Source organism: Xenopus laevis, chromosome 3S, assembly GCF_017654675.1.
Source record: "Xenopus laevis strain J_2021 chromosome 3S, Xenopus_laevis_v10.1, whole genome shotgun sequence".
Classification (NCBI taxonomy): Eukaryota; Metazoa; Chordata; class Amphibia; order Anura; family Pipidae; genus Xenopus; species Xenopus laevis.
In genome coordinates, this window is record NC_054376.1 from 127,578,336 (window position 1) to 127,605,687 (window position 27,352).

A 27,352-nucleotide genomic window follows, 5' to 3' on the forward strand; every position below is an offset into this window, starting at 1 on the left:
GATCGAGGTAAATATCGGGGCGGTGATTGGTTCATCGGATAATACAGACTGAATGACTAGAGCAGCTCATGTCTCTGTTATATCCCTCAGCTCTTACTTCTCTCAGCACAATGTCTTACAAGGAGAATCTCATCCCCTCCAGTTGCAGCAGTTCCAGCAGTTGCAGCAGTAAGGTGAGGACTTGACTCTGATCCATTTGGGGGAATAATCAGCCAATGGGAAAGGAGAGATTCCTGTCACTTTGCTGCTCCTCAGCTGGACATTTATTTGTCTTGAGCTCCATGTGGAAATGACTTGGATTTGTATTTTGTGACAATCACAAGTCTGTGTGTTATATGTCTCCTCTGTCTGCTGCGAGTTGTAGTTCAGCCATAACCCTTGTGCCACAGACTGGCCTGTGTGTTTATAGGGGTGTGTCAATTGTTAATAGGGGTGTCGGGTGTTTATAGGGGATTGTGCCGGGTGTTTATATAGGGGGTGCGTGTCGGGTGTTTATATAGGGGGTGTCGGGTGTTTATAGGGGTGCGTGTCGGGTGTTTATAGGGGAATGTGCCGGGTGTTTATATAGGGAGTGCGTGTCGGGTGTTTATATAGGGAGTGCGTGTCGGGTGTTTATATAGGGGTGTCGGGTGTTTATATAGGGGTGTGTGTCGGGTGTTTATAGGGGTGCGTGTCGGGTGTTTATAGGGGTGCGTGCTGGGTGTTTATATAGGGGGTGCCGGGTGTTTATATAGGGGGTGCGTGTCGGGTGTTTATTGGGGATTTTGCCCGGTGTTTATAGGGGATTGTGCTGGGTGTTTATATAGGGGGGTGCCGGGTGTTTATATAGGGGGTGGTGGGTGATTATATAGGGGTGCGTGGCGGGTGTTTATAGGGGATTGTGGCGGGTGTTTATATAGGGGATTGTGTCTGTGTTTATATAGGGGTGCGTGGCGGGTGTTTATAGGGGATTGTGCCGGGTGTTTATATAGGGGGGTGCGTGTCGGGTGTTTATATAGGGGGTGCGTGCCGGGTGTTTATATAGGGGGTGTCGGGTGTTTATAGGGGTGCGTGTCGGGTGTTTATAGGGGTGCGTGTCGGGTGTTTATATAGGGGGTGCGTGGCGGGTGTTTATAGGGGAATGTGCCGGGTGTTTATATAGGGGGTGCGTGTCGGGTGTTTATATAGGGGTGTCGGGTGTTTATAGGGGTGTGTCGGGTGTTTATAGGGGTGCGTGCAGGGTGTTTATATAGGGGGTGCCGGGTGGAAATGACTTGGATTTGTATTTTGTGACAATCACAAGTCTGTGTGTTATATGTCTCCTCTGTCTGCTGCGAGTTGTAGTTCAGCCATAACCCTTGTGCCACAGACTGGCCTGTGTGTTTATAGGGGTGTGTCAATTGTTAATAGGGGTGTCGGGTGTTTATAGGGGATTGTGCCGGGTGTTTATATAGGGGGCACAATCGGGTGTTTATATAGGGGGTGTCGGGTGTTTATAGGGGTGCGTGTCGGGTGTTTATAGGGGAATGTGCCGGGTGTTTATATAGGGGGTGCGTGTCGGGTGTTTATATAGGGGTGTCGGGTGTTTATATAGGGGTGTGTGTCGGGTGTTTATAGGGGTGCGTGTCGGGTGTTTATAGGGGTGCGTGCTGGGTGTTTATATAGGGGGTGCCGGGTGTTTATATAGGGGGTGCGTGTCGGGTGTTTATTAGGGATTTTGCCCGGTGTTTATAGGGGATTGTGCTGGGTGTTTATATAGGGGGGTGCCGGGTGTTTATATAGGGGGTGGTGGGTGATTATATAGGGGTGCGTGGCGGGTGTTTATAGGGGATTGTGGCGGGTGTTTATATAGGGGATTGTGTCTGTGTTTATATAGGGGATTGTGTCTGTGTTTATATAGGGGTGCGTGGCGGGTGTTTATAGGGGATTGTGCCGGGTGTTTATATAGGGGGGTGCGTGGCGGGTGTTTATATAGGGGGTGCGTGCCGGGTGTTTATATAGGGGGTGTCGGGTGTTTATAGGGGTGCGTGTCGGGTGTTTATAGGGGTGCGTGTCGGGTGTTTATATAGGGGGTGCGTGGCGGGTGTTTATAGGGGGTGCGTGTCGGGTGTTTATATAGGGGTGTCGGGTGTTTATAGGGGTGTGTCGGGTGTTTATAGGGGTGCGTGCAGGGTGTTTATATAGGGGGTGCCGGGTGGAAATGACTTGGATTTGTATTTTGTGACAATCACAAGTCTGTGTGTTATATGTCTCCTCTGTCTGCTGCGAGTTGTAGTTCAGCCATAACCCTTGTGCCACAGACTGGCCTGTGTGTTTATAGGGGTGTGTCAATTGTTAATAGGGGTGTCGGGTGTTTATAGGGGATTGTGCCGGGTGTTTATATAGGGGGCACAATCGGGTGTTTATATAGGGGGTGTCGGGTGTTTATAGGGGTGCGTGTCGGGTGTTTATAGGGGAATGTGCCGGGTGTTTATATAGGGGGTGCGTGTCGGGTGTTTATATAGGGGTGTCGGGTGTTTATATAGGGGTGTGTGTCGGGTGTTTATAAACACCCGCCACGCACCCCTATATAATCACCCACCACCCCCTATATAAACACCCGGCACCCCCCTATATAAACACCCAGCACAATCCCCTATAAACACCCGACACGCACGTGCTGGGTGTTTATATAGGGGGTGCCGGGTGTTTATATAGGGGGTGGTGGGTGATTATATAGGGGTGCGTGGCGGGTGTTTATAGGGGATTGTGGCGGGTGTTTATATAGGGGATTGTGTCTGTGTTTATATAGGGGTGCGTGGCGGGTGTTTATATAGGGGTGCGTGGCGGGTGTTTATAGGGGATTGTGCCGGGTGTTTATATAGGGGGGTGCGTGTTTATATAGGGGTGCGTGTCGGGTGTTTATAGGGGTGCGTGTCGGGTGTTTATAGGGGAATGTGCCGGGTGTTTATATAGGGGGTGCGTGTCGGGTGTTTATATAGGGGTGTCGGGTGTTTATAGGGGTGTGTCGGGTGTTTATAGGGGTGCGTGCAGGGTGTTTATATAGGGGGTGCCGGGTGTTTATATAGGGGGTGCGTTTCGGGTGTTTATAGGGGATTTTGCCCGGTGTTTATAGGGGCGTGCCGGGTGTTTATATAGGGGATTGTGTCTGTGTTTATATAGGGGTGCGTGGCGGGTGTTTATATAGGGGGTGCGTTGGCGGGTGTTTATAGGGGATTGTGCGGGTGTTTATATAGGGGTGGCGTTGTGTCGGGGTGTTTATATAGGGTGCGTGCGACGGGTTGTTTATTAGGGGTGCGTTTGTCGGGGTTGTATAGGGGGTGCGGGTGTTTATAGGGGAATGGTGCGGAGATGTTATATAGGGGGTGGTGTCGGGTGTTATATAGTGTGTGTCGGGTGTTATAATAGGGGTGCGTGCGGTGTTATATAGGGGGTGCCGGGTGTTTATATAGGGGGTGTGCGTCGTAAGTGTATTATAGGAGAGTTTCCAGGTGTTATTACGCAGGATGCGTGCGCAGGGTGTTTATATAGGGATTGTGTACTTGTTCTTATCCATAGGGAGTGAACGTAGAGCGGAAGATGTGGTTTATATGGCGGTGCGTGTGCGATGTTGTATAGATGTGCGGGGTGTTTATATAGGGGAGCGTGCCGGTGTCGGGTGTTTATATAGGGGGATGCGTGCAGAGGGGTGTTTATATAGGGGTGCGTGTCGGGGTGTTTTTATAGGGGTGACGTGTCGTACGGTGTTTATGGGGTGCGATGCAGTGTTTATAATAGGGCTGGTGCGGCGTGTTTATATAGGGGGTGGCGTCGGGTGTTTTAGGGGGATTTTTGCCCTCGGTGTTGTTTCATAGGGGCGTGCGGGGTTATAGTGGTGGTAAGCTGTGTCGATGTTTTAGGTGGTTGGTGTTTATAGGGGTGCGTTGCTCGGGTGTGTTTATATGGGTCAAGGTTGCGGTTATTGTTTATATAGGTGCGTTGGCATGTCGCGGTGTTTATAGGGGATTGTAGTTGAGCGTTTATATAGGGGTGTCGTGTTCCGTATGGGGAAGTGTTTATATAGGGGTTGCGTGTGTGATATACTAGGCAGGTTATGCCGCATGGTGTGTATATTAGGGGTGTGCGTGCGTGGGTTGTATATTAGGGGTGCGTGCCGGTGGTGTTTATATAGGGGGTGGCGGGGTGTTTATAGGGTGGGGGCATTGCCGGGGTTTATATAGGGGTTGTGCGTGCCGGGTGTTATATGCTAGGTCTCGGGACCGAGACATGAAAATATCGATAATTTCCGTTAAGATACAGCATAAGAAGTGTTTATTTTGTGGGTGTGTGTCGTAAAGCCCTGTATTTAATTAGGTTGTGCCTTATCGTATACTGTACCGAAAACCTCCAGCATATGAATACCGCATGATCGTTATATTGTCGGGTGTTTATTAGGAGGATTGTGGGCTGAGGTGTTTATATAGAGGAGATATGCCGCTGCAGCAAAGCCGAAATGGGGATGTTTATTATAGGAGGTCGTGTGCGGTGATTACTATAGGGGTGCGTGGCGGGTGTTTATAGGGGATTGTGGCGGGTGTTTACTATAGGATGTGTCTGTGTATATAGGGTGGTGCGCGCGGTGTATATTTGGGGTGGTGGCCGGGGTGTTTATAGGGATGTGCCGGGTGTTATATAGGGGGGTGCGTGTCGTGGTGTTTATATAGGGGTGGCGTGCCGGGAGTGTTTATATAGGGAGGTGTGGGCTTTATAGGGTGCGTGTCGCGGTGTTTATAGGGGTGCGTGATCGAGGTGTTTATACGGGGAATCTGCCGGCGGTGGTGTTATTAGGGGAGTGGTTCGGGTGTTTTATATAGGGGGATTGTGTCTGTTTATATAGGGGTGCGTGGCGGAGTGTTTATATAGGGGTTGCTGTGTCGGGTGTTTATATAGGGTGTGCGTGTCTGTGTTATATAGGGGTGCGTATATTTATCGCGGGTGATTTATATAGGGTGCGTGTCTGTGTTTATATAGGGGGTTGCGTATAGCGGTTGTTTATATAGGGTGTGCCGGGTGTTTATATAGGGGGTGTCGGGTGTTTATAGGGGTGCGTGTCGGTGGTTTATAGGGTGCGTGTCGGGTGTTTAATATGGGTGCGTGTCGGGTGTTTATAGGGGTGCGTGTCGGGTGTTTATAGGGGTGCGTGTCTGGTGTTTATAGGGGTGCGTGCTGGGTGTTTATAGGGGGTGCCGGGTGTTTATATAGGGGGTGCATGTCGGGTGTTTATAGGGGATTGTGTTGGGTGTTTATATAGGGGGTGCGTGCCGGGTGTTTTATATAGGGGTGCGTGTCCGGGTGTTATATAGGGGTGCGTGCCGGGTGTTTATATAGGGGGTGGCGGGTGTTTATAGGGGGGGGCATGCCGGGTGTTTATATAGGGGTGCGTGCCGGGTGTTTATATGCAGGTCCGGACTGAGAATGAAAATTGGCCCTGGCATTTCAGGTAAACAGAGGCCCACTCAACCCACACAGAGGCCGGGTGTTTATATAGGGGGTGCATGTCGGGTGTTTATAGGGGATTGTGCCGGGTGTTTATAGGGGATTGTGCCGGGTGTTTATAGGGGATTGTGCCGGGTGTTTATAGGGGATTGTGTCGGGTGTTTATATAGGGGGTGTCGGGTGTTTATAGGGGTGCGTGTCGGGTGTTTATAGGGGTGTGTGCTGGGTGTTTATATAGGGGGTGCCGGGTGTTTATATAGGGGGTGCATGCCGGGTGTTTATATAGGGGGGGCATGCCGGGTGTTTATATAGGGGGGGCATGCCGGGTGTTTATATAGGGGGTGCGTGCCGGGTGTTTATATAGGGGGTGCGTGCCGGGTGTTTATATGCAGGTCCGGACTGAGAATGAAAATTGGCCCTGGCATTTCAGGTAAACAGAGGCCCACTCAGCCCACACAGAGGCCCAAACAGCCCCCACCAGCCCACTAAATACTGACTTTCTATGGCACCTTATAGCAGCCCCTCTGGCATTTGCCAGATCCCACAGATTGCCAGTCCGGGCCTGTTTATATGGGTGTGTGTCGGGTGTTTATATGGTTAACAATTTTCACACTCCTATTCTTTGCAGTTTGCCACTCCATCCAGTGCTACAGCGGCCCAGAGGGTTCTGAGGAAGCAGCCATATGTATCCACATTTACTACTCCCTCTGACAATCTACTGGCCCAGAGGGCTCAGCTGGCCCCCCGCATTAACCCCGCAGCTTCATCCAGTGTTCCAGGTATTTACTTCTCTTGTCAATCTCTACTTCTCTTTTACTCTGTTGGGTTTAAAGTGTTGTTGGCTTTTTAAATTAACCTTTAGTATGATGTAGACCATGATATTCTCTCAGTTTGCAGTTGGTCTTCATTTTCTATTCTTTGTCTCCCCCTCCCCTGCTCTCCAGTTTGGTATTTCAGCAGCTATATGGTTGCTAGAGTCTTGTTTACCTGAGCAACAAGGGGCTGTTTTAGATGAGACGAATATGAATAGGAGAGTGACTGGATAGAAAAAAATAAATGTAGTCTTGTAGAGCAATATTTTATTGGCTGCTTGGGTCAGTGACCCCCATTTGTAAACTGGAAATAACTATCAAATAACGAACCGTTGCAAAGCTTTTAGGAATAGGATATTTTATAACCGAGTTCATGTTGAACCACCCCTTTAAATGAATATTTGCAACTGACAGCTGGCACATTTTGACAGTTGTAATTCAATGTGTTGCCTCTAGAGATACTTCAGTTTTTCCATCTCTAACCGGCACTGTTGGGATTGCAAACGAGTGGATTTTAAAGTGATTCTGTCATGATTTTTATGATGTTTTTATTTCTAAATGACTCTACAATATAAAAATGTCGTTCCTGAACCAGCAAGTGTATTTAGTTGTAATATTGGTGTGTAGGTGCATCTCAGGTCATTTTGCCTGGTCATGTGATTTCAGAAAGAGCCAGCACTTTAGGATGGAACTGCTTTCTGACAGGCTGTTGTTTCTCCTACTCAATGTAACTGAATGTGTCTCAGTGGGACTTGGATTTCATGATTGAGTGCTGTTCTTAGATCTACCAGGCAGCTGTTATCTTGTGTTAGGGAGCTGATATCTGGTTACCTTCCCATTGTTCTGTTGTTAGGATACTGGGGGGTAATATCACTCCAACCTGCAGTAAAGAGTGTCTGAAGTTTATCAGAGCACAAGTCACATGACTAGGGGCAGCTGGGAAACTGACAATATGTCAGATTTCAAAATTAAATATAAGAAAATCTGTTTGCTCCTTTGAGAAATGGATTTCACTGCAGAATTCAGTTGGAGCAGCCCTATTAACTGATGTGTTTTCGAAAAAAAAAATTTCCCATGACAGTATCCCTTTAATGTTGTCTTTGTACTATTTGCAGGTAGAGTGGCCTTGGGCACAGACGTGGCGTCTCACAATACCGCACTGGCAGAGGCGTAAGTTGTGTTTTTTCTGTGGACTTTTATAATCTGCTCCTTTAAACGCCGGGGTTGGTCACCAGGTAACATTTTAGTGGCAGATTTTAGTCTATTACCAACGTGTGCAACGGGGAATTGATTCAAGTCTCTGCTCTTTCCCTTCAGGCCCAAAAGGAAGTTCACCATCGATGACTTTGACATTGGCCGCCCATTGGGCAAGGGGAAGTTTGGGAACGTGTACTTGGCTAGGGAGAAGCAGAACAAGTTCATTATGGCTTTAAAGGTTCTCTTCAAGTCTCAGCTGGAGAAGGAGGGAGTGGAGCACCAACTGAGGCGTGAGATAGAGATCCAGTCTCACCTTAGGTAAGTGCCGCCCGGAACACTTGCTACTGCCACTTGCCTTTATTCTGCACATCAAGAGTGTGGGCTTTAGAGCCTGTTCTACAGTTGGGGTTTGTATTGGGGTACACGCATGCGGATGCCTCAACTTGATCATGATGTCAGAAGTTCATTATGTGTATAGGCCACTTATACCAGAGCTCCCTCCTGGCTTGTGTCCTAGTGCTGGGAAGCCTTTTTTTTATTTTTCTCTTACACGTTTACCCCCAACCAGAGTGCAGGCTCGATTAGCCCTCCCCTTTTAGTAGAGGAAAATATTGTAGGACAACATTCCTATTATAAGAAAGTAGGTCCGGCTAAATATTGGGAAGGGGTTTGTTACAGTGAGAGCTGTGAAGATGTGGAATTGTCTCCCTGAATCAGTGGTACAGGCTGATACATTAGATAGGTACAAGGAAGGGTCGGATGCTTTATTCACCAGTAGCTCCTCCTAGCAGACAGGAGGAAGCCAATGAGATTAGAGGAGGGAAAGGGGTGTTACAGGGAGAGCTGGGAAGTGAATCAGTGGTACAGACTGATACATTAGATAGGTACAAGGAAGGGTCGGATGCTTTATTCACCAGTAGCTCCTCCCAGCAGACAGGAGGGAGCCAATGAGATTAGAGGAGGGAAAGGGGTGTTACAGGGAGAGCTGGGAAGTGAATCAGTGGTACAGACTGATACATTAGATAGGTACAAGGAAGGGTCGGATGCTTTATTCACCAGTAGCTCCTCCCAGCAGACAGGAGGGAGCCAATGAGATTAGAGGAGGGAAAGGGGTGTTACAGGGAGAGCTGGGAAGTGAATCAGTGGTACAGGCTGATACATTAGATAGGTACAAGGAAGGGTCGGATGCTTTATTCACCAGTAGCTCCTCCCAGCAGACAGGAGGGAGCCAATGAGATTAGAGGAGGGAAAGGGGTGTTACAGGGAGAGCTGGGAAGTGAATCAGGGGTACAGGCTGATACATTAGATAGGTACAAGGAAGGGTCGGATGCTTTATTCACCAGTAGCTCCTCCCAGCAGACAGGAGGGAGCCAATGAGATTAGAGGAGGGAAAGGGGTGTTATAGGGAGAGCTGGGAAGTGAATCGGTGGTACAGGCTGATACATTAGATAGGTACAAGGAAGGGTCGGATGCTTTATTCACCAGTAGCTCCTCCCAGCAGACAGGAGGGAGCCAATGAGATTAGAGGAGGGAAAGGGGTGTTACAGGGAGAGCTGGGAAGTGAATCAGGGGTACAGGCTGATACATTAGATAGGTACAAGGAAGGGTCGGATGCTTTATTCACCAGTAGCTCCTCCCAGCAGACAGGAGGGAGCCAATGAGATTAGAGGAGGGAAAGGGGTGTTATAGGGAGAGCTGGGAAGTGAATCGGTGGTACAGGCTGATACATTAAAGGAATTGTTCAGTATTAAAACAAAAACTGGGTAAATGTCGCTGGCAAAAGGTGGCCATAGACACGAAGATCGCCAAACAAGCGAATCTGTCCCCGATATGCCATTAACGAGCATGGCTATATCGGGGGTGATCTGAACGTTCAGCCGTATGGCCGAACGATCCGATTACGATGTGCAATGGGCTCCGATCTCCGCTGGACGAAAGATGTCGGCACTCTCCACACACGATCCGAAAATCGTACGAATCCTCGATTCGTACGATAGGATCTGTGCATCTATGGCCAGCTTAACTCAGAGTTAGAGAGTTAAACAACCATGCATTGACTTGAATAAGAGACTGGAATATGAATAGGTAATAAAAAGTAGCAAAAACGAAGAATGTGTAGCTGTACAGAGCATTTGTTTTTAGATGGGGTCAGTGACCCCCCATTTAAAAGCTGGAAAGAATCAGAAGAAAAAAAGAATAGTGAAAAAAAACTATAAAAACTGGATAATGAAAGAAGCACTAGTTTCAAGGCAGGGGTCGAACCACGTCATGAAGTGAAATAGAAATATATACACTTGATAAAATCTCTTATAGCCTTATGTATAGCACCATGGGTTCTGGAGAAAAGGAGATTTTGTGTACTCACAGTTAAATCTCTTTCTCTTCAGTCGCTTGAGGGACACAGGGACAGTGGGTATAGCTGGCACCACTCCTCCTGCTATACCCCTCCTCTGTAGGCAGAGACACTCAGTTTGTACGAAAGGAGAAATAGGAGGTTATTGATAATCAACAGAAAAACTGATGACTAATTACAAGATGAACAGATGGTTGAGTCAACCAAGTCTGAAGCCAAGAGAAGGCCTCTATCCAGGGAGGGAAGTCCTGTGTCTCCCAAGCGACTGAAGAGAAAGAGATTTAACGATGAGTACACAAAATCTCCTTTTCTCTAGGTCTGCTTGGGGGACACAGGGACAGTGGGGACGTACCAAAGCTGTCCCCTGAATCAAGGGCTAGAAGTAGAGGTCTATGTGGAACCAGCCACTGCAGCCTGAAGTACCTTCCTGCCGTAGCGGGTGTCAGATGCTGCAAAGGTGCCAAACTGGTAAAATTGGAAAATGTATGGATTGAAGTCCATGTTGCAGCCTTGCACAATTTTTCTGCTGAGGCTTGTTTTCGAAAAGCCCAGGACGCACTCATTCCTCTGATGGAATGTGCCCTGATTGAGTCTGGGGGAACCTGACCCTGTGCTGAATAGGATCTCTGGATGGCCTGTTTTATTCAGTGGGATATGGTAGTCTTAGTAGCTGGTGTGGGCCTGAGGGAAGGATGAACAAGGAGCCGATTGACGGATGTCCTCGACCCGGTGCAGGTAAAACTTGAGGGCCCTAACTGGGTCGAGGGTGTGCAGTGCCGCTTCCTTCGCATTGGAAAGGGATAGGCAGAAAGTAGGAATCGTAATTTCCTGGTTGAGGTGGAAATTGGAAACCACCTTGGGAAGAAAAGAGGGAGAAGTATGAAGTACTGCCCTGTAGTTGTGGAAGGTCAACAGAGGAGACCTACAGGAGAGTCCAGAGATCTCAGATACTCTCAGTGCTGAGGCAATAGCCAGCAGAAAAACGGTTTTCCGTGTGTTCCACTGAAGTGGTATAGAATCCATGGGCTCAAAGGGAGCGCGCTGCAGGGCACGTAGGACTAGGGTTAAGTCCCAATTGGGCACCGGTGAACGTACTGGGGGCTTTATGTGGGCCACTCCCTGAAGAAAAATCGGGGAGCAAGGCGAGACGTCTTTGGAACAGGATGGAAAGTGCAGAAAACTGAGATTTTGGCGACCCGAGGGACATGTCCAGGGATAGTCAGGATCGACGGGGCCATCTTGGAGCTATGAGGATGAGTAGTGTGTTCTCTCTGAAGCTTCTTGATCATTCTTGGAATGAACACGAGATGGAAGTCCCAGTGAGAGGTGAGGGCGTCTGCTACCAGAGGGTCCCTGAACCTTGCAAAGAAGAGAGGAACTTTTCGATTGTGATGTGATCGAACTCTGGCATCCCCCATCTTTGAGTGATCTTGAGGAAGATGTTGTCCTTTAGAAGACCACTCGCCGGGATCTAGGGATTGTCTGCTGAGATAATTTGCTTCCCAGTTTGAGACCTGGAATGAAGGTGGCTGACAGGTGAGTCGCATTGCCCGTATCTCAAGCAGGTTGATGTGAAGACATCGTTCCGATAGAGACCATCGACCCTGCGCTGACCGAACCTCCAGCACTGCTCCCCAACTGGAGAGGCTTGCATCTGTGGTAAGCAGTCGCCATTGTGGATCCTCTGTGGTCTGCCCCTGGTCAGGTGACCAGGGGCAGACCACAGAGAAGAGAAGAGAGACTCGAGTCCTGCGGGATAGATGAAATTCCAGGAGAAGGGATTTGCGCCTCCAGGCCGCAAAAATATTCCACTGAAGCTCCCTATTGTCGAAACCATGATTCCCAACACCTTCATGTAGAATCTCCTGGTGTTGGACTTCGAGAGGAGAGACCGCCCCGAGGGTCCGTAGATGCTGGACCTTGTTGCTGGGACGGTTTGTGTCTGGGTGTTTGAACTGCATCCTGAGAGACAATTTTGTAAGGCAAATCGCAAGAATCCAGGAATTGGCCTGGGGACATGGCTGCGATGACAGACCTGAGGGATTCCATCTTGAACCTTCGCGGTCGAATGAATGTATTGAGTTCCTTGAGGTCCAGGATTGGCCGAACAGATCCATCCTTCTTGGGAACTACAAACAAGTTCGAGTAATAGCCTCGGAACATCTCCTCGGTCGGAACAGGGATGATGACCTCTGAACAGAGCATGAAGCTGGACACAAAGAACAGGCAGGGCGGGAGAAAAGTGAATGCTAGGTGGTAGCCCTGACCCATGACCTTGTGTACCCAGGCATCTTGAGTCAGATTCTTGCAGGAGTCAGCAAACCTGCAAAGTCGTCCCCCCCTACGGCTGAGTCGCTGGAGGGAAGAAGGGTCTAGTCATGGAGACGTGAGCTTGCTGGATTGCCAGGATGGCCTGGACTTTCCACTGAAGCGTCCTCTGCCGATGGTGGAGTGTCGGGGAGGAGACTATCTTGCGCCTTTGTGCTGGGGGCCGCGGAAAAAAAAACTTTCAGACGAAAGGAGCGGCGAGATACTCTTACCCCCGGTGGCCTGGTTGATAATCTTGACCAGGTCCGAACCGAAGAGGAGTAGCGCATCGAGGGAGGCTTCACATAGGTAGTCATTAGCCTCCTTGATTTGCAAGGCCAAATGAGCGAGTTCTTCACGGGGGACCCCTGGGGCAATCTCTTGGCATAAGGAGTCCGACCAAGATTGGACGGCTCTACTTACCCAAGCCGAGTCTAGAACCGGCCGGAGGGAGGTACCTGAAGCAGAGAAGAGGGAACTTAGAATGCCCTCAAGCTTCTTGTCCATGGAGTCCTTGAAGGAGGCTGCATCAGGAACTGGTAAGGCAGTGTCCTTGGATAGTCGAGAGACAGGCGCGTCCACTAAAGGTGGGGAGGTTCACTTTTCCGTTTAGATCCTGTGGAAAAGGATATAGTTTGAGAAACCGGTGGTTAGCCTGGAAACGTGTCTCTGGCTTGTCCCATTCCTGTTGGATAATTTGCTCGAGTTGAGCATGAGAGGGAAATGAAGGCGAGTTCCTGCTGTGGCACTTAAACAAGGAGATGGAAGTACTGGAACTAGGTTCAGGCTCCTGTAAGTAAAGGGTCTCTAATACTGAGGAGATGAGGGAATCCATGGCCTTGGAGGAGAGTTTGGGGGAGTCCTGTTCCTCTTGGTCGGAACTGTGAGAGAGTTCACCATAAGACAGGCCCAGATCCTCCTCGGAGTCATGCGGCAGGGGAGAAGTAGTGATGGACTCCGCCTCACACTCATCCTCGGAAGGAGAGGGGGCTCTACATTTCAGAGGCTTGAGCCGAGGATTATCTAGCCATGCTAGCAGTTTATCAAGGGAGAGAGACAATTTAGGATGCTGGCAGTAGGTTAAGATGCACATTCTGGGGGAGGCTGGGGGTCCAGGGGGGTGGAGTCCCAGGGCTGGCCTGATGGGTCCCCATGGGAGGCTTGGCTTACCTGAGGACGGAGTTCTGAATTTTCCGAAACAGCCTCAGGTGGCTTGCACGTGGAACACAGAGGGTCCTTGTGTCCAGATGGAAGGCGTTTGCGGCATTTGGCACAAGCTAAATAGTTGACAGACGAAGTAGTTGCTGGCCTGGAAAAAAGGTTATCACCTGTACCTTCAGACATATAAGGAGAAATCAGCCACAGTATGAACCTGGCTAAACCTCAGCCCTGTGTCCCGGCCAGTGCATCTCTCTCTGGACGTCAGAGGGAGGGAATCAATGCTGGATGGTCAGTGCAGAGCACAAGAGACCCCGGTGACATCCTCAAGTAATGGATCAGACTACTCAGTGTAGCCGTCCAGCTCCATATCATGTGAAGGAATTGTAATGAAATAAAAATAAAAGAGCAAAATAAATAGTAAAATACTCCTGAATGCAGGAGACGGTCCTAACCTCCTGAGGACACAACGAAACTGAGTGTCTCTGCCTACAGAGGAGGGGTATAGCAGGAGGAGGAGGGGTCAAGTTTCTATTTTTTTTTTTTGTGTCCTGCCTCCTAGTGGTTCCAGCTATACCCCACTGTCCCTGTGTCCCCCAAGCAGACCTGGAGAAACATTATTTAATTTCTACTATGTACTGCATTATTGTATATGGCTGAAATGACCATAATATCCACTTAACTTGACTGTATTTTAATAATGACTGGAGTAGGTTAGGGTGTCTGTACCCAGGCAGCTATGGCCTTATGATTCTGCACTTCTCCACCATATTGTCGGGCCAAACCATATGTGCCCAGACCCCTCTCCAAAAATCCCATTCCTTAAAATCCACCTCTGCTTTTGTACGAGGCTCTTCACTAAGATTCTGTGTAATCCACTCACTGGCCTGAGGAATCGTTTTGATTTGGACAATGATATGGTTGTCGCTGATTTTTTTTATATATATATATATATATATATATATATATATATATATATATATATATATATATATATATTATATATATATATATATATATATATATATATATATATATATATATAATTTTTTTATTTATTTTTTTTTGAGAGAGAGAGAACCACTAAAGGTTGCTCTGTGGCAAAAATAATATAAATGCAAGTTATACACAAAATGGCAGTGTGTTGGGAGTTTCCTTAAATGAGAAGGATCTTGGGGTCTTTGTAGATAACAAGTTGTCTAATTCTGGGCAGTGTCATTCTGTGGCTACTAAAGCAAATAAAGTTCTTGTATAAAAAAGGGCATTAACTCAAGGGATGAAACATAATTGTGTCTCTTTATAGGTCCCTGGTGAGGCCTCATCTGGAGTATGGGGGCAGTTTTGGACTCCAGTCCTTAAGAGGGATATAAATGAGCTGGAGAGAGTGCAGAGACTAAGTGCAACTAAACTGGTTAGAGGGAGGGAAGAGTTAAATTATGAGGGGAGACTGTCAAGGTTGGGGTTGTTTTCTCTGGAAAAAAGGCGCTTGTGAGGGGACATGATTAGACTTTACAAGTACATTAGAGGACATTATGAAAGATATAAGAGGTAAAGGGAAGGCACTGTGAACACTAGAGCTTACAATCTAACAGGAGGAAGGAAGCGGAGTCTTTACATCATTACTCCAAATCTCTGATGGCATTCAGTAGTGGAAACGTTAAAAATGGCGGCTGCTGGGGCTGAATTACTAGGGCTTCCCTTTGTTTTGTTTTTTCTTCAGGCACCCAAATATCCTGCGCATGTACAACTACTTCCACGACCGCAAGCGGATTTACCTCATGTTGGAATTTGCTCCTCGGGGAGAGCTGTACAAGGAACTTCAAAAACATGGCCGCTTTGATGAGCAGAGAAGTGCGACGGTGAGTGATACTGGAGGGGACAGACCGTGTCCATCACAAACTAACCCATATACTCACCTGCATCACTTGCAGTAATCCAAGCAACCAATCAGCTGTTTGCTTTCACTTTTTTTGGAGAAGCAGCTAATGGATGGTTGCTATGGATTCCCTGAACATCGGTTTATTGTGTTCTAATGGTCCTCTGACAGTTAATTAACCAATCCAAACTGAGCCCTTTTGCCTATAAAAGGCACTGGAAGCCTTAAAGGGCACCTGTTGGCAAAATATATTATACCTAACCAAAGGTGTGGCTAATAGAGCTTACACTCCGGTTGGGGGTAACAGTAGTTTGGTTTTTTCAAATGCCCCTCCCTTCCTGCCTTCGCTAGGCCACCTGCACCGGGAGGGAGCGCCCGATTGGGGCACACGCATGTGCATAATGAATGAACTTGCTTATTATGTACATGAGGGGAATTTTAACCCTTTAAGTGCCAGCAGAATTTCACATTTTGGTTACGCGAAATGCCAGCCGTTTTTGAAACATTTTGTGCTCTCTCACTTTAGGGGCATTTTCTGAGGGGAAACCTATAGTTTACCTAGGAAAACTATACATTGTTTTTTTCGGTAGAAACTGAGCTTTCTAAATCTGCCGGAGTTTTCATGTATTTCCACCTGTGCAAAAAAATTTATAGTGCTAAATACCAAAAAAAAATGAAAAATTACCATTTTTCATCGTATATCAATTTATACCAGAAAATATTTCATTTTAGGGATGAAAATCCAACTGATTTGGAAAGCCTTATGTCTCTCGAACGTGCCAATACCAGATATGTATAGTTTTAGGGAGATTTAGGATTTCTGTACAGCAAAAACTCCCGGCAGTATATTACCGAATTTTGAAAGCACTAAGGCAGAAAACGGCATGCTTTAGATTCCAAGGCAAAAAATCCTGAAACCGTAGGTTTACCCCAGAAAACCATACATTTTTGAAAAGTACACATTCTGCCGATTACAAAATGGGTAACTATGTCTCTCTACTCCCAACTACCAAACATAAAAGCTTGTCTGAAAAATAGCGGTTTTTCAAAAAAAAATTCAAAATTCTGAAAAATCATTTCAAAGGTTTTATTTTGCTGCTCCGCATATCCCAAACTATATAGGTACCAAGAAAAAAGCACCTGAAATATGATTGCCAGGGGTCCACTGAACAGTTTGATACCCATTATGCATAGGTTTACCAAAGTATCTGGCATTTAGAGACACCAATATGAAGTTAGCACATCCAAAATTGATCAGGACTTTACTTCAGCTACTGAGAAATCAACACATTGACTGCATTTTTTGTGGGGTAAAAACACAGAAATATATGTTTACCCCCCAAACCCATATATTTTTGGAAAGTACACATTCTACTGAATCTAAAATGGGTACCCATGCCTTTCTGCTCCAAACTACTGAGTCGCAAGGCTTTCCCAAAATTGTCGGTTTTGGTGAAATATCTGAAAATTGCCTCAAACCTTCAACTTCCCAGCACCATATCGCCCATGTATCATTACGTACTAAGAAAAAGCACCCTAAATATGATTGCCAGGGTTCCTCTGAACATTTTGGTGGTCATTGTTCATAAGTTTACCAAAGTATCTGGCATTTAGAGGCCCCAAAATGAAGTTAGCGCATACAAACAGTCCCGTGGGTAACTTCAGCTAATGAAAGATCAACACATTGACTGCATTTTTGTGGGGTAAAAACACAGAAATATATGTTTACCCCCCAAAACCCATATATTTTTGGAAAGTACACATTCTACCGAATCTAAAATGGGTACCCATGCCTTTCTGCTCCAAACTACTGAGTCGCAAGGCTTTCCCAAAATTGTCGGTTTTGGTGAAATATCTGAAAATTGCCTCAAAGCTTCAACTTCCCAGCACCATATCACCCATGTATCGTTACGCACCAAGAAAAAGCACCCTAAATATGATTGCCAGGGTTCCTCCAAACAATTTGGTGGCCATTGTTCATAGGTTTACCCAAAGTATCTGGCATTTAGAGGCCTCAAAATGAAGTTAGCGTATACAAATAGTCCTGTGGGTAACTTCATCTAATGAAAAATCAACACATTGACTGCATTTTTGTGGGGTAAAACACAGAAATATATGTTTACCCCCCAAACCCATATATTTTTGGAAAGTACACATTCTACTGAATCTAAAATGGGTACCCATGCCTTTCTGCTCCAAACTACTGAGTCGCAAGGCTTTCCCAAAGTTGTCGGTTTTGGTGAAATATCTGAAAATTGCCTCAAAGCTTCAACTTCCCAGCACCATATCACCCATGTGTCATTACGTACTAAGAAAAAGCACCCTAAATATGATTGCCAGGGTTCCTCTGAACATTTTGATGGCCATTGTTCATAAGTTTACCAAAGTATCTGGCATTTAGAGGCCCCAAAATGAAGTTAGCGCATACAAACAGTCCCGTGGGTAACTTCATCTAATGAAAAATCAACACATTGACTGCATTTTTGTGGGGTAAAAACACAGAAATATATGTTTACCCCCCAAACCCATATATTTTTGGAAAGTACACATTCTACTGAATCTAAAATGGGTACCCATGCCTTTCTGCTCCAAACTACTGAGTCGCAAGGCTTTCCCAAAGTTGTCGGTTTTGGTGAAATATCTGAAAATTGCCTCAAAGCTTCAACTTCCCAGCACCATATCACCCATGTGTCATTACGTACTAAGAAAAAGCACCCTAAATATGATTGCCAGGGTTCCTCTGAACATTTTGGTGGCCATTGTTCATAAGTTTACCAAAGTATCTGGCATTTAGAGGCCCCCAAAATGAAGTTAGCGCATACAAACAGTCCCGTGGGTAACTTCATCTAATGAAAAATCACACATTGACTGCATTTTTGTGGGGTAAAAACACAGAAATATATGTTTACCCCCCAAACCCATACATTTTTGGAAAGTACACATTCTACAGAATCTAAATGGGTACCCATGCCTTTCTGCTCCAAACTACTGAGTCGCAAGGCTTTCCCACATTTGTCGGTTTTGGTGAAATATATGAAAATTGCCTCAAAGCTTCAACTTCCAGCACCATATCACCCATGTATCGTTATGCACCAAGAAAAAGCACCCTAAATATGATTGCCAGGGTTCCCTCCGAACAGTTTGGTGGCCATTGTTCATAGGTTTACCAAAGTATCTGGCATTTAGAGGCCCCAAAATGAAGTTAGCGCATACAAATAGTCCTGTGGGTAACTTCAGCTAATGAAGATCAACACATTGACTGCATTTTTGTGGGGTAAAAACACAGAAATATATGTTTACCCCCCAAACCCATACATTTTTGGAAAGTACACATTCTACAGAATCTAAAATGGGTACCCATGCCTTATTGCTCCAAACTACCGAGTCGCAAGGCTTTCCCAAAGTTGCCGGTTTTTGGTGAAATATCTGAAAATTGCCTCAAAGCTTCAACTTCCCAGCACCATATCACCCATGTGTCATTACGTACTAAGAAAAAGCACCCTAAATATGATTGCCAGGGTTCCTCTGAACATTTTGGTGGCCATTGTTCATAAGTTTACCAAAGTATCTGGCATTTAGAGGCCCCAAAATGAAGTTAGCGCATACAAACAGTCCCGTGGGTAACTTCAGCTAATGAAAAATCAACACATTGACTGCATTTTTGCGGGGTAAAAACACAGAAATATATGTTTACCCCCCAAACCCATATATTTTTGGAAAGTACACATTCTACGGAATCTAAAATGGGTACCCATGCCTTTCTGCTCCAAACTACTGAGTCGCAAGGCTTTGCCAAATTTGGCGGTTTTGGTGAAATATCTGGAAATTGCCTCAAAGCTTCAACTTTCCAGCATCGTATTGTCCATGTATCATTACCAGCATAAAGCATCCTAAATATAAACATAGGGGTCTACTAAACAGTTTGATGCCCAATATGCATAGATATACCAAACTATGTGGCGCACAGAGACCCCCAAATGACAATATGTATAGACATTTTCACGGCTGACGCGCTGGCTGCTGCAATATAACCACTCGGTGTGTGTATTATGCGACATTAGACCACCTAACAGTACAGAGACCCAGAAAACCATATATTTTCAGAAAGTACAGATTCTGACGAATCCAATATGGGTAAATAAGTGTTTCTACTGCAAACTGCCAAACTGAAAAGCAATGCTGAACATAACGGTTTTTATCAAATTTCTGAAAATCGTCACAAAGCTTGAATTTTACCCCATTATATGCCCCACATTTCGTAACTTATCAGCATAAAACATCCTAAATATGAACGCCAGGGGTCTACTAAACACTTTGATGCCCAATATGCATAGATATACCAAACTATGTGGCGCACAGAGACCACCAAATGACAATAGTGTATATACATTTTCACGGCTGACGCGCGCTGGCTGCTGCAATATGAGCACCTGGTGTGTGTAATATGCGACATTAGACCCCCCTAACAGTACAGAGACCCCAGAAAACCATATATTTTCAGAAAGTACACATTCTGACGAATCCAATATGGGTAAATATGTGTTCCTACTGCAAACTGCCAAACTGCAAAGCAATGCTGAACGTAACGGTTTTTATCAAATTTCTGAAAATCGTCACAAAGCTTGAATTTTACCCCATTATATGCCCCACATTTCGTAACTTATCAGCATAAAACATCCCAAATATGAACGCCAGGGGTCTACTGAACACTTTGATGCCCAGTATGCATAGATATACCAAACTATGTGGCGCACAGAGACCCCCAAATGACAATAGTGTATATACATTTTCACGGCTGACGCACTGGCAGCTGCAATATAAGCACCTGGTGTGTGTATTATGCGACATTAGACCCCCCTAACAGTACAGAGACCCCAGAAAACCATATATTTTCAGAAAGTACACATTCTGACGAATCCAATATGGGTAAATAAGTGTTTCTACTGCAAACTGCCAAACTGCAAAGCAATGCTGAACATAACGGTTTTTATCAAATTTCTGAAAATTGTCAGAAAGCTTGAATTTTACCCCATTATATGCCACACATTTCGTAACGTATCAGCATAAAACATCCTAAATATGAACGCCAGGGGTCTACTGAACACTTTGATGCCCAATTTGCATAGATATACTAAACTATGTGGCGCACAGAGACCCCCAAATGACAATAGTGTATATACATTTTCACGGCTGACGCGCTGGCTGCTGCAATATGAGCACCTGGTGTGTGTATTATGCGACATTAGACCCCCCTAAAAGTACAGAGACCCCAGAAAACCATATATTTTCAGAAAGTACACATTCTGACGAATCCAATATGGGTAAATAAGTGTTTCTACTGCAAACTGCCAGACTGCAAATCAATGCTGAACGTAACCGTTTTTATCAAATTTCTGAAAATCGTCACAAAGCTTGAATTTTACCCCATTATATGCCCCACATTTCGTAACTTATCAGCATAAAACATCCTAAATATGAACGCCAGGGGTCTACTGAACACTTTGATGCCCAATATGCATAGATATACCAAACTATGTGGCGCACAGAGACCCCCAAATGACAATAGTGTATATACATTTTCACAGCTGACGCGCTGGCTGCTGCAATATAAGCACCTGGTGTGTGTATTATGCGACATTAGACCCCCCTAACAGTACAAAGACCCCAGAAAACCATATATTTTCAGAAAGTACACATTCTGACGAATCCAATATGGGTAAATAAGTGTTTCTACTGCAAACTGCCAAACTGCAAAGCAATGCTGAACATAACGGTTTTTATCAAATTTCTGAAAATTGTCAGAAAGCTTGAATTTTACCCCATTATATGCCCCACATTTCGTAACGTATCAGCATAAAACATCCTAAATATGAACGCCAGAGGTCTACTGAACACTTTGATGCCCAAAATGCATAGATATACCAAACTATGTGGCGCACAGAGACCCCCAAATGGATATATAGTAGATAAAATTTACAAGGCAAAACAAAATAAGGCAGTAAAGGGTGAAATGCAAAAAAATCCAATAAAACCACAAAAATCAATGTTTTTTTTCCAGACTAGTGTTATCAGCTGTCAGAATCACAGTTTGAATATTTTAGATGGGCCAAACAGGTTATACGGCTAGAAAAAAGTGAACACAATATATGCAGAGCTGAAAATGCAATAAAATGGCTAAAAATTCAATAAAATGGCTAAAAATGCACCAAAATACCCAAAATTGCAATATAATCACCGAAATAACATACAAAAGGTATTGCACAGTACGGTTAGCGAATACGCTATGCGTAATGGCAATAAAACATTTTTTTCAGCCAAAAAAAGAAACGATGCGATAAGAAAAAAAAAAAAAAGGCCACAATGCCATGTATGTGCGTGTGCGTGTGTACAAATGGTAAATTACATGTTATGTGCGCGTGTGTGCGTGTGCACATGTGTGTAAGTGCAGTGAGTGTAAGTGACCCCCCCAATCCCCAAAAATGTATGTGTAAGTGTGTGTAAGTGTGAATCTAAGTGTGTATTACTGTAATAAGTGTGTGTTGGTGTGTTTGTGTGTGTAATTGTTGCACTAACCTGAAAAAATCGCTGGAGACTGTTGCAGGCGATCAGGAAGAGCCCCTGGAAGACATCTGCCTCGTGGTTCCTGTCTGTGTGCTGTGGGGGCGGAGATCGACGATCCGGTGCAGGCTGCAGCAGCAGGACACGTAAGTAACACGTGCCTGCTGCTGTTTTTGGGCCCCTGGGCGATCGCGCCCCAGGGGCCACTCGATCCCCTGCTCTGCTCGTTGCCTAGGGGCAGGGGATCGAGCAGGAACGGAGCGAGCGGCTCTAACAGCCGCTCCTCCGCTCCTGAAACAGGAAATGCTGCAGAACGTAGAATCTACGTTCTGTGGCATTTCAAGTACCTTTGCCACAGAACGTAGATTCTACGATCTGTGGCATTTAAAAGGTTAAAGGGGAACTATTTCAAAAATGATTTATACAGTAAAGGGGAACTATCACGATTTCATCATACTGAAATAAGAAGCTTTCTAAATATAATCCTTTAAAAATTCAGCATTGTTTCTGAAATAATCAAGTTTATGTTCACTATTCCTCTCTCAGTATCTGTTTCTCTTCATTCTCTCTTCATGCAGCAGTTGGGTGTCAGATATTCACTGACAGTTAGATCCAATATATCTTATAGGGGGGCTCTCTTTGCCTAGAAGATGTATTAGAGCTCACTCTATTAAACTCACCAGACATCATGTCTCTCTACATGCAGGATTTGTGCAAAAGGCAGTTATTTTGTTAGATTTTGTCTGTAGTGGAATCAGTTATTTGAGTGAGCTCTAATTCATCTGCTAGGAAAGGAGCCCTCCTATAAGATATATTGGATCATTCATCTAACAAAATAACTGCCCTTCTGCACAAATCCTGCATGTAGAGAGACATGATGTCTGGTGAGTATAATAGAGTGAGCTCTAATACATCTTCTAGGCAAAAGGAGCCCCCCTATAAGATATATTGGATCTAACTGTCAGTGACTATCTGACACCCAACTGCTGCATGAAGACAGAATGAAGAGAAACAGACACTGAGAGAGGAATAGTGAACATAAACTTAATAAAATTCTGATTATTTCAGAATTATGTAGAATATTTGATTGTATTTATTTCAGTATGATGAATATAACATTTTCCTTTTTGAGATAGTTCCCCTTTAATCAAGGGGCAGTTGGCAATTTATTGCGCTGGTGTTGTACAGGATTTCTAGCACTTTGTGTAGCTGCAACTGTCTCTCCTTCTAATCTTCCCATGTGACAGTTTATGGAGGAGCTGGCTGATGCCCTGCAGTATTGCCACGAAAGGAAAGTCATCCACAGAGACATCAAACCCGAGAACCTGCTCATGGGATACAAAGGGGAACTGAAAATTGCAGATTTTGGCTGGTCCGTTCATGCCCCATCACTCAGGTACCTCCAGAGAACGTTCTTAGTGTTGCAGCTTTGTAGCCTGGAAGGACTTTGAAATGGCAAGTGTTTTGATCAATGCTAAGAATAACCTCAAGCCTCAAACTTGGGACTTTTTTTTTTTCAATTTTTTTTGGGTGGTGAAACCGTTTTAGTTGAGAACTGGGCGCCTGGAGCTGTTCTTCATTGCCTTCAGTGGAGAGCAGCCTCTGGGGTTCTCCAATTTCCAAGGGTCGAAATTGAGAATTTGAATTTGCTAATTTTTTTTATGGTCAAAACTGTCTAATTCGACTAGGGAGTTATTCATATTTCATTTACATGTTTTTTTAAATTGAACTTTTGAGATTTATCATACTCTGGCCCTTTAAGAATTCGACTATTCGGCACCTTAAACCTGACGAATTGCTGTTTAAGCCAATGGGAGACGTCCAGGGATCAATTTGGTGATGTTTGCAGCCTTCCTGACATTTGAGGGGTTTTTTTTTTCGGGGAAAAAAAACTCTAATCGAGTTTGATCGCATTTGATTCAAATTTTCAGGTCGTTTCAATTCATCCAAACTTGAAAAATTAGATTTTAACAATAAATTTCGATTGGTCGAAATTCGAAGTTATGGGTTTTTGGGGGGGTTTTTAAAAAACCTTGTATGAATTCGACCTTTGATAAATGTGCCTCTAAGTGATCCAAGTTCTGATATTCTCACGTTTTAGGCGAGAACTGGGCGCCTGGAGCTGCTTTTTATTGCCTTCAGTGGAGAGCAGCCTCTGGGGTTCTTGTTGCCCCTTAGGATTAGGCAGATTTTTCAAGGGTTGAATTGAAAATTTTAATTTTCAAATTTTTTTTATGGTCAAAACTGTCGAATTCGACTAGGGAGTTATTCATATTTGATTTAGAGTTTTTTTTTTTGTTGTTTTTTTTTTAAATTCGAATTCAATTTTTGAGATTTATCATACTCTGGCCCTTTAAGAATTCGACTATTCGGCACCTTAGACCTGACAAATTGCTGTTTAAGCCAATGGGAGACGTCCAGCGATGTTTGCAGCTTTTCTGACTTTCTAGGAGAAAAAAACTCTAATCGAGTTTGATCATATTTGATTAGAATTTTCAGGTCCTTTCAATTCGTTCAAGCTTGAAAAATTAGTTTTTAATAATACATTTTGATTGGTCGAATTTAGGGGAGTTGTTTAAAAAAAAACAAAAAAAACTTGCATGAATTCAAAATTCGACCTTTGATAAATGTGCCTGTAAGTGATCAACTCTGATATTCTAGTACAGGTATGGGACCTGTTATCCGGAATGCTCGGGACCTGGGGGTTTCCAGATAATGGATCTGTCTGTAATTTGGATCTTCAGACCTTGTCAACTAGAAAATCATATAAACATTAAATAAACCCAATAGGCTGTTTTTGCTTCCAATAAGGATTAATTATATCTTAGTTGGGATCAAGTACAAGGTGTGGGATCCGTTATCCAGAAAGCTCCGAATTACAGAAAGGCTGTCTCCCATTGACTCCATTTTAGACAAATAATCCAAATTTTTAAAAACAAATTCCTTTTTCTGTGTAATAATAAAACAGTAACTTTTACATGATCCCAACTAAGATATAATTAATTCTTATTGGACTCAAAACCAGCCTATTGGGTTTATTTAATATTTATATGATTTTCTAGTAGACTTAGGGTATGGAGATCAAAATTATGGAAAGATCCGTTATCCGGAAAGCCCCAGGTCCCTGGATAACAGATTCCATACCTGTACAAGCGACTGTTTTATTATTACACAGAAAAAGGAAATAGTTTTAAAAAAAAAATTGAATTATTTAATTATAATGGAGTCTATGGGAGACGGCCTTTCTGTAATTTTGAGCTTTCTGGATAACAGATCCCATACCTGTATACTAAATCTTCATCACTGTAGTTAATTAAAAAGTTTTCACGTGTTTGCGCAGGCGCCGGACAATGTGTGGGACTTTGGATTATCTGCCCCCGGAGATGATCGAAGGGAAGACTCACGATGAGAAAGTGGATCTGTGGTGCGCTGGGGTTCTCTGCTTTGAGTTCCTGGTAGGAATGCCTCCGTTTGACAGTCCATCGCACAGTGAAACGCACCGGAGGATTGTCAAAGTAAGATGCCACCCCCCTTACTCCATATTGTAACAGAATTTGTATACTTGTAAAGCTTAAAGGGATACTGTCTTGGGGAAAAAAAAAATTTCAAAACTCCAGTTAATAGTGCTGCTCCAGAAGAACTCTGCACTGAAATCCGTTTTTCAAAAGAGCAAACAGATTTTTTTATATTTCATTTTGAAATCTGACATATTGCCAGTTTCCCAGCTGCCCCCAGTCATGTGACTTGTGATCTGATAAACTTCAGTCACTCCTTACTGCTGCAGTGATATCAGCCCATCAGCAGAATAAGGTAACCAGATAGCAGCTCCCTAACACAAGATAACAGCTGCCTGGTAGATCTAAGAACAGCACTCAATAGTAAAATCCAGGTCCCACTGAGACACATTCGGGTACATTGAGTAGGAAAAACAACAGCCTGCCAGAAAGCAGTTCCATCCTAAAGTGCTGGCTCTTTCTGAAATCACATGACCAGGGAAATGAGCTGAGATGCACCTACACACCAATATTACAACTAAATACACTTGTTGGGTTAGGAATGACATTTTATATTGTACAGTGAATTATTTGCAGTGTAATTCAGAAATAAATCATGACAGAATCCCTTTAAAAAGTAGCCCTTTTCTCCTCTTCTTTTTGTTCTCTAGGTTGACTTTAAGTTTCCGCCTTTCCTGTCTGAAGGATCAAAGGACCTGATCAGCAAACTCCTCCGCTACCACCCAGCACAGCGCCTCCCGCTCAAAGGTGTAATGGAGCACCCTTGGGTGAAAGCCAACTCCCGCCGTGTCCTACCTCCTGTCTACCAGTCCAGCCACCCAAAATAGACACTTTATTGTTCATCAATTTCATTGGCTGAAGTTGTGCGACCTTACTGCACTCTCTAGTTAACATTGATCAGAATGAAGTGCAGACTTGTGATTATTGGCAGATATTCATTGGCACTGCTGAACTAACACACACAGTACAGGGGGGACACTGCAATGCATCTCCTTTACTTACTACTGGAGTCTGAACTACACTTTTGTTCTATCTGTGAAATGGGCGGCTCTGTTCACTATAATGACTCCAGCTTTTGTGCAGCAATACTGACGAGTCTGCAAGTTACAGCAACAAAGAGAAACTCAGTGCAGATCATTCTCGGCAGTCACAACCTTGGGTTAGTTTGGTTACTACACCTCTGGCCCGGGCTGTATCCATCACTGAGACTGGGTCCAGTGTAATCCACGTGCTGCTGGTGGTGTGACCTGTATTTGGCTTCAGTGGGACTGCGGTCACTTGTGGGCATTTGTGTTAAGGCTGTGGGGTTCTGTGTTTTACAGTGGAGAAGATAGGCTGCGGTTTTATATGGTTTTAATATTTAAAGTGTATATATGTCTGTTTTAAATTGTTTTTGGTCTATTACACCCTGTATGACTCTCTTGTCCCTGCGACTCTGCCTCTCCTCCCTCCCCACCACCCGAGACTCTGCCTCTCCTCCCTTAGACTCTGCCTCTCCTCCCTTAGACTCTGCCTCTCCTCCCCACAACCCCGTGACTCTGCCTCTTCTTCCCACCACCCGAGACTCTGCCTCTTCTTCCCACCACCCGAGACTCTGCCTCTCCACCCCGCGACTCTGCCTCTCCTCCCCACAACCCAGAGACTCTGCCTCTCCTTCCCACCACCCGTGACTCTGCCTCTCCTTCCCACAACCCTGAGACTGTTCCTCCCCGAGACTTTGCCTCTCCTCCCCACGACCCCAAGACTCTGCCTCTCCTCCCTGCAATGTCACAGTTGGTGGGGAGAGTTGTTGGCTCAAGGTTGCTGTGCTTGCTATGATGGTAGCTGAAGAGCCTTTAGCTTCCCCCCCATTAATTCCATATTTGAAGGGGTTTGGGAAAATCCGTAAACTACTGTAAAAGAAAAAAAATGTATATAATCTTTGGAGTGGGAAGTGTAATACAGGGCTGTTTTCTATGTAAATAAAGTGTAGTAATCTCTTCATTGCCTGTGGCTCTTATTCTGTGCAAGTAACCGTAACTCATCAGGGAAATGTATCCGGGAAATAAATAAGTGTTTAGCAACTGTTGCTTATGAGGTGGGAAACTGCAACTTACAGTACTGTGAGCCCCCCCCCCCCTTT

General features: G+C 44.9%; 1 protein-coding gene across 1 annotated transcript; it reads left to right on the plus strand.

The window, feature by feature from the left end:
• aurkb.S (aurora kinase B S homeolog) lies at positions 1–27,211 on the plus strand. The gene is given in 8 exon segments (NM_001092188.1): positions 1–173; positions 6,083–6,233; positions 7,382–7,436; positions 7,584–7,781; positions 15,002–15,140; positions 22,963–23,111; positions 25,056–25,230; positions 25,881–27,211. Coding segments are annotated over 8 exon segments (1,107 nt in total). The 5' UTR covers positions 1–110; the 3' UTR covers positions 26,058–27,211.
• Positions 27,212–27,352: the final 141 nt, after the last annotated feature.